The sequence below is a fragment of the Falco rusticolus genome, chromosome 2 (genome assembly GCF_015220075.1).
Source record: "Falco rusticolus isolate bFalRus1 chromosome 2, bFalRus1.pri, whole genome shotgun sequence".
NCBI classification, from domain to species: domain Eukaryota; kingdom Metazoa; phylum Chordata; class Aves; order Falconiformes; family Falconidae; genus Falco; species Falco rusticolus.
The window spans coordinates 32589145-32601051 of NC_051188.1; the positions used below are offsets into that span (position 1 = coordinate 32589145).

At 35.4% G+C, this 11907-nt stretch overlaps 1 protein-coding gene across 1 annotated transcript; it reads left to right on the forward strand.

Moving 5' to 3' along the window:
* The first annotated feature begins 355 nt into the window (after positions 1-355).
* On the forward strand, positions 356-9900 carry CCDC122 (coiled-coil domain containing 122). The gene is made up of 4 exons (XM_037377978.1): positions 356-481; positions 2803-3201; positions 4373-4489; positions 8993-9900. The coding sequence occupies exons 1-4, from the start codon at positions 368-370 to the stop codon at positions 9155-9157; spliced, it is 795 nt and encodes a 264-aa protein (XP_037233875.1). The 5' UTR covers positions 356-367; the 3' UTR covers positions 9158-9900.
* The last annotated feature ends 2007 nt before the right edge of the window (positions 9901-11907 follow it).

Below are 11907 nucleotides of genomic sequence, written 5' to 3' on the forward strand. Positions count from 1 at the left end.
TTAAGTATTCAGGCTATATTTAGCTCTCATGCATTTCAGATGTTCTTGAAGTGCTTTTAAGAGCTATGACTGTATTCACAAACTGAGGATGTGCCCTGCAGAGAAGCTAGAACGTTCAAATACTTTAGTTTATAAAATTCTGCAATAAAGGGTTCTAATTCTCAGTCATTAGTTTTGAGCGTCCACCCGTTAGTAACCAGTCATTGTTACTAAAAAATGAACCAAATGAAGTGATGTATTGATTAGGAATCCCAAAGGAAAGCCCTTAATATTGTTCTCTTTCATTAATAGTTAGGAGATAAATAGAATGAAGATAAAACAATTAACTTCTTTTTTATGTCCTTACAGTTCTGCCCTTTTACCTAAAATGGCTAAGCCAAATTCTCCATCACTAATTGAAGTTGTAAAACAACTTGTAGAGAAGCAGCATTCACAAGCATCAGAGATAGAAAATAGCAAAACAGTTCTTTTCCAACTGCAGGTAATAAACCCTGTTTAGTATAGTTTAATTAATTTAATTTTTTCATTAGATGAGGAAGTATTCCTATGAGCAAGAGAAGCTGATGGTGCTTCATTTTTTCTGGGTGTTTGCATTTAAGTGTAAAGCAGATAATTCTGTTCCTGTGGGTGCCATTTAGGCTTAGCCAAAACTCTGTGTGTGTATTGTTATTAGCAAGGTTGCAACACAACTAAGACTTCCTTAGAGCAGGTTTCAGCAGATGTTTTATTTTTTGTTTGGAAAACCAAAACAAACCCCAGAAAAAATTGAGCAAAACCCACAAAACAAAACCACAATACAAAGTTAGAGCTTTTTGATTTTTTTTAATGGTGATTTCCTAAGAAAAGAATGGAAAAAATGATTTTAAAAGCATCCATTTTTGGCAGATTTTTACCAGACTTTATAATTTTTTCTTAATATCTTTTTGATACAAAATACTTTTTTCTATGTGTTTGAGGTGGGTATCCTAAATAGTCATTAAATGCTGGTTTTATTTAGTAATTTTTCATAGAACACTGGATACATGTGATTTTTGTGAATACTGTTATAATTTCTGTGCTAATCTCTCACAGGATTTATTAAGCTTACAATTATTTTTTAACCTTTGAGATCAGATTTCTATTGAGAGACATATTTTAGTCTGAGGAAAGACACAATAGCATTCAGGCATTTTTGAGCATGGAAGAATGTTGATGGAAGTAGTAGAGTTCCATTTATAACATCTGTGAATAGCTCTACAGCTAAAATAATTGGTTTGAAATTTTGCACAAAAATAACTTCTCTGAAGGAGCAATGAAAACTTTTATTGCTTAGGACTGTCAATTGACTAGCCACACTTTGCAAGAAGCTTTCTCCTAATAATATACCATCCCATAATATAGTATGACGTAGCTGCAACAATTTATTTGTGATCAAAGAATTTAAACAAGGGTGTCTGTTTTCAAAAAAACCTGAAGAACTTTAGAGGCCTAGGTAATTAAGTTAGCTCATTTATTTTCTTCCCCTTCCATACCTTTTCCTTTTTCTTTCCAAAAAGCCCAAACTCTAGGAAATTCCATACAAGCATTAGTGTTAGCAGAACAGCAATGTTAAATAATTAGGAACATAAATTCAGAATGCAGAACTGTTTTTTCATCTTTATGTCTATTTCCATGTGTGCATGTCACAGAAGACATGGAAAACAATAATTTCCTTTCCAAATTGGGAGGATCTTTGCCATTAAGATCTTTTGCTTTCCTGTTCTCAGTAAATGGTGGCTGGCAGTGATACTTACCCTACTAAAACCGTAGCCCAAGATTTCCAAATTAAAAGTTATGCAGAAACTTCTTGTTCTTAACAGTTAATAATGTCCTAATCTGTTCAAGACATTGAATAAGAGATTTCACAGAACTCATAGTGCTTCCATTAGAGAAAAGATAATAGGTGACATAAATCATGATGCTAATTCTTTCAGTTCATTACTGTTGGCTCTTACTTTGGGTGGGATTCATTATAGCTAGCTTACATCACCTACAAGTCAGATGTTAACCCTGTATTAGTTATCTAGGCTCCCTTGGTAGTCATCAGAGAGCAAACATTTCTGAGGCAGCAGTTCAGCCCTCCTGGCTTAGATATATGTGTAGACATAGCACTTAGGGACATGGTTTGGTGATGGACTTGGCAGTGTTAGGTTTACAGTTGGACTCTATGATCTTAAAGATCTTTTCCAACATAAATGAATATATGTTGCTGTGATTTCTTGATGGGTCGAAGTATTGTGTTGTTAACTTCTCATCAGTGAGAGTATGTAGAGGCCTTTTTAGAACTAGATGTATATTTCTTAGGGGGTTAAAAACAGCTGGGATTAATCCAGCTCTCAAATACTACTGTGACAAAGCGGGGAATTAAAAATTTCAGGAGAATCTCCACCCCAGACACCCATCTATGTGTTTATGTGGGTTTTTAAGTGATTTGTGGTATCATTAGTTATTTTTAGTCTGATTAGGACTTAACCAGATTTCAGCTCTAAACAAACATTAGGACTGGGGTTCTTGCATCCTGTGTGTCTTGCAAATGCAATGATTTAAAAGTAATTTCAATGATACTTACTTCATATTTTAGATTCAGTCAAAAAGGAAAAGTCTAAGATTCTTGCATTGTGCCTCTAAAGTGGTGATTTTAGAAAATAGAACTCTACCTTCCATTCAAGCCACATTAAACAAGTGACAAAGAAGACTGTTGAATAAATGTAAATTACATTGTTTAACTAGATACCTAGTATCCTCTCAAAAATGTTATTAAGTGAACACTGAAATATTTTACAGGCAAAGTTTCAGGAACTAGAGAAAGAAATGGATTCCATTCTGTCAGAAACAAAGACAACAGAAAGGGAAATATATCTGCAAGATGATGCCATAGAAGTGACTAAATATCACTGTGAAAATCTGGAGGCTGAAGTCAGAGCCCTATATTCTGAAAATGGTAAGCTCAAGTGCGATGCAGAAACAGTACAAGAAGAGTTTGAGGTGACATCTGCAAGAAATAATGTGTATCGGGAAAAAATAAAGGCTCATAAACATCTCTTTTGGGAGATGGAAAGTAAAATGCCAATTATGATTGAGCTTGCTAAAAAGAAAGCTGTTGTTCAAGAATTAAAGACAAAGAAAGAGGAGTTAATACGAGATCTCCAGAATCCAGAAGGATCTGTTATAAAACAAGTACAGGTATTATATTTCTTCTGATTATTTTCCTTTTATGTCAAATAATTCTGCCATAGTTGATTGGTTTGTCTAATATGTTTACGGTTCATGCGGGACTGACTGTGGGGAATATAGATCATCTATAATGCTACATTAATTGAAGAAATTTTGGCTTCAGTATGTGGTAAAAAAATCATCAGCCATTGTTATCTGTATATTATTGTAAAAGTCAGGTTCGTTCTATGTGATCAGTTTAACTCGGCTATGAAAAAAAATTTCAGAGCTGTAAATTAATTTATATAATTGGCAAACTGGGCTTCTTTGGGTTGTTGAATAAACTTACATGGACACTTTTCAGAATTCTGTGGAACAGAGACATGTTACATTTTTCATGTAAGAGCATGGTATTATTTTTTAACTTTGCTGTCAGGTAACAAATACAGTTGAGCTGTTTGCCAACGGGAGGTAGATTTGATGAGATGGTGATATAAAGGAGGAGAGGGGTAAAATATATTTATTTTGGTATTCTAATCTAACACTTATGTTTTCTCTTGACCCTACTTGCCATACTTCTCAAAAACAACTATGTAGGGATTTTTTACCACAAAATGCTACTAATATACAAGCAAACACAAGTATGAATTTGAAATGGGGTCACAGATTTCAACTGTGATGCAACTTGTGTTATTAAAAATTGAAAATCTGGTGTTACTCTAGTCATGGAAATTGATGAAAATTTGGTTGTACAAGTAAGTCTTTAAATACTGATTAATAAAGACTCATTAACATTGTATTTCCTTATGAGAAAGAATAATCTGTCTCCAAAAATACATTAATTATTCTTTGGTTTTGCAATACATTACATTTTAAAATTTTAAAATTTAAAATTAAGACCGCCAAAATGGGCTCAAATTTCTGTATTATTGTAGTTGTTTACTTATTTCAGATTGAAAGTATTATCTTCTTAAGTTTCTAAAGCCATGTGATGTTATTTTAGTTACTTATATTAAGTACTATTTTAAAATTTTTGTTAATGTAGTTATTATTAATTATTTTAACATGAAGACGTTTATTATAGATCTTTATGTCATCTCTATTAATGAAGTGAGACTGTTAAAATACAATATTTTTAATGAGTTTAATAGAGGTACTGAGCAACTTTTTAAGGAGATTGTATCTTGACTTACATCTGCAGGAAGAAATTACCCTTTTAAAAAGGGAAATCACAACACTGAAAGAATTCATTAATAAAAAAATGGACTTTCTGGAAGAAGAGAAAAAAACGCATGCTAAGCTTAGAAAAGAAATTGAGGTGAGTCATTTGAATAAAATAGAATTACAGTTCTTCTGACAGAATGTAGATAGTGCAAATGAGTTTTGAAGTACTTTATACACTGTTGCTGGCCATACATTATTCAAGTATGTACAGTAACCATGCTATCTGAAATTCTTGATACTGGTAGTCTTTCTAAAATTCAGAACTTAACTGCTATCATGAGAAAAATTGAAGTTAAGGACATTTAAATGTTTTAAGAAGGATTTCTGCTGTGAACTTTTGGAATGATGCCCTGAATAGAAGGAGGTCACTGAATGGTTGTAAAGCCAAATGCATGGGTTTTTATTTCTGTAGTACCTTGGGAATACTTTAAATTTCACTGCTGAATTGATTATTCATGACTTGTCTCGTGGTTCCTGATAACTTATCAATGGGAGAATCAATTGCACCAAGAAAATGGATTTCCCATGAATCTCCCTAATTTGAGCTGGTATTAAATTAGGGATAACACAGTGGCTCCTAATTAGCTGCCAAGATAAAATTCTGATAAATAGTTAAAACCTTCTCTTTTTAAATAACTGAATTATATTTTATATTTTGTTCCTTACTGAAATTATATGTCTAGATAGTTTTTAGTTTGGAAGTTTCAAATCATTTATCTTGTTAGTTCAAACAAATGCCACAAAATTTAATAAGCAAAGCCTGAAATATAAAGATTAACAGATCTAATGTTAGCTCTATTGCCCATTGTAAAATATAGGTTGAAAAAATAATTTTTCATGTAATAGGGAACAGCAGAGTATTTTTAAACTGAAAAGTAAAACACAGCCACTTTAGACTAGGTCTGTGCTATTCAGTGTCTGAGAAAATATTTTTTTATCAAGGCAACATTCTCCTAAGAAAGTTCTCTAAATGCAAAGTGAAATTAGGCAGCCTAAAAATACTGTTAAGTTCTGTTATCAAAATAAGTTTAATTAAATAGTGAAGGTTAATCTGTTCTTCATTTGTTTGGATTATATGATCTTTTTGTCTCAGAAGGAAGCAGGTTTACAAATGGAATCTTTCAGGTTATTTTCTATTAAGAGCTCTCTGGAAAACAGTCCAATTTTTAGTATAAAAACTGGCAATGGACAGGCAGACACTAATATCCAGCAGTCCTCAGCACAACTCAGGAAAGAATATTCATGAGCCAAGCACATGGGTGAAGCTCATTGAACTGCAGTGGTGGGATTCAGCTACAGACTGCCGACATCTACGTGTGGTTGTTTAAATATGGGTGACTACACATGAGTCAGACGAGTTCTCATTATAATCACTGGAGGTGTGGTTAGTGCAGTTGAAGTACTCTAGAGATCAGCTCAGTCGGTCATATGTAGGTGTTTACAGTAGGGTGAGCTGCATAATCTGGTCTTTCTAGACTTTGTAGTATGCATTGGCTAGATTTCTATTGATCAAACCAAGAATGTAGACATTTAGATCACACGTGCACCACTAAAGCTAGGTGTCTCAACCTGCAGACTGTCCCCACCTCAAGATTTCAGCACTTGTGATACGACTTTTACATATTGCCTGGATTCTCAGCTTCTAGCACTGCATGAGCCAAAAGTAACTGGCCTCCTCATAATCTCATGAAATTCAACAAAGTCAAGTGGAAGGTCCTGCATCTGGGTTGGGGCAATCCCCGATATCAGTACAGGCTGGGTGATAAATTGATTGAGAGCCGCCCTGCCTAGAAGGACTTGAGGGTATTAGTAGATGAAAGATTGGACATGAGCCAGCAACACGTGCTTGCAGGCCAGAAGGCTAACCGTATCTTGGGCTGCATAAAAAGCAGTGTGACCAGCAGGTTGATGGAGGTGGTTCTCCCCTTCTACACTGCTCTCATGAGACTCTGCCTGGAGTACTGGGGTCCGCAGTACAAGACAGACATGGAGCTGTTAGAGCAGGTCCAGAGGAAGGCCACGAAAATGGTCAGAGGCGTGGAGCACCTCTCCTGTGAAGACAGGCTGAGAAAGTTGAGGTTGTTCAGCCTGGAGGAGATAAGGCACCAGAGAGACCTTATTGTAACATCTGACTATATAAAGGGGGCTTGTAAGAAAGATAAAGACTTTTTACCAGGGCCTGTAGTGACAGGATAAGGGGCAACGTTTTAAACAGTTGAAAGAGGGTAGATCTAGGTTGGACATAAGGGAGATTTTTTTTTTTTTTTTTTTTACAAGGAGGGTGGTGAAAGAATTAAACAGTTTGCCCAGAGAAGTTGTCATCGTTGGAAATGGTCAGGGTCAGGCTGGATGAGGCTCTGAGCAGCCTGATCAAGTGAAAGATGTCCCTGCCTATGGCAGGGGGTTGGGCTAGATGATTTTTGAAGGTCCTTTCCAACCCAAACTGTTCTGTGAATCTATGATTCATAAATTTGCAAAGAGTATGTGAGCTCCCATGTTTCTGAGCCTCCAGATACAAGTGAGTCCTCATGTCTGATTAATGAGAGTGCTGTTGCATAGGACTTCTGGAGCCTTGATTCAGCAATGATTTTAAGCATATGTCATAAGTCGGCCCCTATACAGCCCTATACTTAAATGCCTACAGAATTCCTGTTAAAGGCTTGTTAATGGCTAAGTGGGCACTCAAACAGAATAGACTGACTCTTACAGCCCCGGTGCTCCCTTTTCACCTCAGTATTATTTCTGGTTTCCCACAAAGGTTTCCCCAACTAGGCATATTGTGCAGGAATGTAATTTGGGATGCCTTTCTAAAGCAGCTGAATTTTGGAAAGTTAAAAATTATTGATGAAATTTCTTTCTGCAAGGGAATTTGTGCCTAAGCTTTCTTTTTTTTCCAAGGGAAGTCAGCAATCTGACATTGATAATTAATAAACTATAATTAATTCCTAACTAGGATGCTTCTCATCGGTCAGGGTACTGATGGACTTTTAAGGCAACTTGTGGACCTTTTACATTCTGTTTCCTGAGCACCAGCCCTACCCCCTGTCTCTTGAAGAGCAGAGCCTGTTCACAGCCTTGGACAGGGATGGCAACAATAAATCAGGGTGGTTACCTGTGCAGGGACAAGGCTTCCGTCATAAAGACTAACCAAAGACATCCACAAATAATGGAAAATATGTTGATATGTAAAAATAATAAGAAAAAGAAAGCTCAAAAGACTGTCTATTCCCTTGCTGCACTCTCTCCCCTATATCAACATGCAGCTATATTATTCTTGGCAGATGCTTGTCTATCATGTCCTTGAGGGAGCCCAGCAGTGGAGATTCCACGAGTGCCCAGACAATTTTTTCTAATGGTTAACTTTTATGTACACAAGGCTCAGTAAAAAGAGCAATATTCTCTCTCCCCTCGGTCCAGTAAACATATTAGTGCTCCCTGCCTCAACAGATGTGCCAGACAGTTCCCAATAGTGATGCTAGAGACACATTTCTAAAAAAACCCCAGATAATATTGATCATAGATGTTTCACTGTCGTACAACACAGTCCTAGTGGTGTTTGGGTCCCGTAAGCACTCAATTCTCATGAGCGAATCTGACAGCATCTGTTAAAAAGTTGTGAAGGATTACAATGGAGAGACAGGCAACATGAAGAAAGACAACCTACCATTAGTAAAAGAAGGCAGTGTAATTTATAAAACATTTGTGATTAAGTTACTTAGTTATACATTAAATTTAGACAGTGAGACTTGTAGGAAGTCACTGGCAATGCTGTAGTTCTGATGCACCTGTATACATACCATCATGTGTATGTTAAATACAGTGTAATAACATTTCAATAAGCAGACAAAAGAATAATTACACACTACCACTCATGTGCCATTCAAACTAGGGTAAGTAAGCCCAAATTTTCATTAAGTGAATACCTGTTATTTCCATTTTTATTATAATGAATGTTTCATGCTTTTGCACTTCAGAATGCAAATCTTCAGAGGGTTGTGTGCAGCAGCCATTTGTCTCCACATAAGGCAGTGATGAGGGGAAAATTGGTACAGTACCACATTGCCATAAATGGCCTTTTAAAGAAAATAATACCTTTGTAAATACAGTGCAACAGTGAAGATGCTACTCCAGCCATCTATGTTACCTCATTTATACTCTAACATATATCCAAACACACTTGTCAAAGAATGAAAATTCCTTCCGTTCTAACCTCTCACTCTGGGGCCTGAAATCTTCCATGTGCAAAGTGTTGTCACAGCTGTGAGATGCTGACTTTTTGGTTGGGCTTTACTTTGTTAAATGGTAGACATCTACAGAGCAGATACCCACACCGAACTCCTCACTTAAGCTCTTAGTGGGATGGAGCTTTTCTTCCCTTGGTGAGAAAGTGGCATAATTCTTATTGTCCTAAAGCAGATATCTGACATAAGTCAGATGAATGGCTTCCGAGTTGTCTGTGACTCTTTAGTAGCTATAAAGTAAATGTGGAATGACTTGGTTAAATGTCAGAATCTACACTTAGAGTTAGGTGAGCTGAACACACCTCTGTAAATTACTTGAAAGAAATTTTGAAGTGAATTTTATTCTGATTTAATAGGTACAGAATAAAAGATATGATGCTATTCTAAAACGTTTGCATTGCCAACTAAACAAACTCCGTTCAAATAAAAGACAATGGCACTGGAACATTCAGCAGTTGGAGAAGAAGGCAGCAGAGCTAAGGAAGTGTCTTGGAGTACTGGAGTTACAAAGTAGCATGTAAAACTAACCTAACAAAGCTACAATGTAGGTAATCTTTTGCAGACAGAGGAACTCTTTTAGTAAATAGCCCAATAGCTGGGCCAGGGCTCAGTGATTTCTTTTCTTTTTAAAGTTTTTCTCCCTCTCATTCTGTGGCCTGAACTAGGCTGTGCTTGATCTGTAATGCTTTGGAATAACTTTTGCTTTTTTAAACTGTGGCCAGAGGCTGTTTGGGAAGAAACGTATTAACAGTCCCAGGTGTTTTCAAAGTATGTGCCAGATTTTATCTAAAAAGTCATTTGAAGTCAACCAAATACAGTTTAAGGAGTTCCTTTTTATTTGATTAGATCTCTGAAGATTGAGATCTACATTGTTTTTCCTACAGAGAAATTAGTATCAGTGTATGTTTGCATGCTTGAGATACCAAAACTCCAGATCTTTTATCCACATCTGTTATTATTGCAACCCACTAAGGAACTCTGAAAGCTCTGATAGCCTGTATTTTGATGTGTGGGAAGTTCATATAGATGATGTTGCAGCCTGTTTGCCTATATATCCACCAGTATGTCCTAGCATGGGGGACAAGGAAGACATAGGCAGTCCAGCTATAAAATGCTTAGGAACTAGTTCACTCAGAACTGGGCTTCAAATAATCTGACTTCAGCTGGTCTAATATATCTTAGCAAAGAGGAATGAGTAGGTAAAGCGAGTACTACATCTGGACAGCTTTTAAAATGGAACTCACTCTCCAGAAATACAAATGCATTACAGATGATTGGTTTTAGAGGAACTTACTGTGTAGAGGATCTTAACTAGCTGGTACTGGCCATCTAACATCTATGTGCTTAATGCTCAGTAAGATGATTCTTAATATAAATGATGGCCTATTAAAAATTCTTGTTAAAATAGTAGTGAAGAGTAGACATTTTTCTTTGCCTTCTTTTTATTATGTGCTTGGCATTTGAGGAATTTACAGTACTTTCTCTAATCTTACACTTAAGGTAATAATTCTGACTGGACATAACCTATAACATTTATCTGTTCTATGGTAGTAGCTTTTTATGTAAGGTGCTGTCTTGAATAATTTATATTTATCTTTACTCCTGAATATAAAATGAAGATTTAAACAAAATGAGTATTTATTGTGGAAAATGTTAAACTGCCTACATATTGTTAGCTTAGGAAAGCAAAAGTTTAAAATGCAATACTATTATTACTTGTGTTAGAACATTCATATATTCATGTATATTTACTTTTCCCTTAATATGTTATTTCACTTAATATAAAGTTATTTTAAGAAATATGCTGACTCATGAAGGCTCTCTCAATGTTGTTAGATTCAAGTTTGTTTGGCTTTGTCTTTTTCCCTTGCAATGTTGTCAACCAGACTACTTGCATTAAAGCAATAATGTAGAAAGTACAACCTCAGTATCCTATGCTATAGGAAAAGTAATGTGATACAAATAATTTTTTTTGCCGGGTTTATTACATATATTAATACAATAATATATTATATACATATATATAATATATATATAATATATTAATACAAATTGCTGGGTTAAAACTTTACTAACCTAATTTATTCTAAAAGAAGGCAAAGAAGGACATCTTAAATCTAATGCCTAATCTTAACTGCTTTGTTCTGATGTGACTCACACATTCATTGCTGGACATGAGTCCAGAAAGCAGTAACATTGAGTCTTATAGAGTGTGTAGTACATTACTGTAACATTACAACTGTTTAACCCTACACACAGCAAAACATCTTACATTTGTTGTATGTGTATTGTCTCTAGAAAGGGTTCCAGACTTGGAGTTTACTGTGTTACTAGTAGTTTTAGTGATTACCTGTTCTTCTGCTTTGCATAATATCTAATTTCAGTTTATTCAGTCATATGGTGAAATAAGTGTACTTTATATCAGGTAGTTTCTTTCCATAAAAATATGTATGCTCTGTCTTCTTTCTGAATTAAATAGATTCAGCCTTCCAAAGTTACTGACTTCCAGATCTGACCAAGAGCTTTAGCTTAATGTATCCCCCAAAAATTGGTACAATATCCAAAATTTGCAGGGTATTAAGACTGCATGTCCTTAAATGTGCCTTTAACCACTGATATTGTGTTGTTTTCACATTTAGTTTTTAATTATTTCTGAACCAGAACAACCATTGCATCAAGATACGGTATCAGGTACAAAAAGCACTTCAAGCAAATTAAATATAGTAGTAAGTGTCAAAGTAATAGGATCACAGTTAAACCTTGCACTTTATTACCAGTTGAAAACAGCTCTAGCATACAATCCAAACCTTCTCATGTAACAAAAATATCACACTTTTAGTTTTCTTTTTGACCAATGAAGATGTTCATTATTACTTCTCTGGATATTGGGGCAGTTTCTATGTATTAATGCATGTACAGCATGAATCACTCATACCGAGTAAATACCTTGGGCCTGTATTTTCATTGTTCCTTTTCATAAATCTCAGTAAACTGTAGTATCTCATATTACTTTTATGGTCCTTTGTACATGTTTTGAAATGGTTTAATATATTTTAATGAGGATGAATACAGGAGCTGTACGTAATACTCCTGTTAGTGCTATATAACATGCAGAGGAGATGTTCCCTTTTGCTACACAGAGGCCTTCCTATCATCCAAGGCCTAAGTTGTCTAATACTCCTTTTTGCCCTGTACTTTGCAAGAGAGCTTATGTTCTTGCCCACTGGGGCCCTTGACCCCTTCAAGGCATCTCAGCTATCAAAGTTGTATT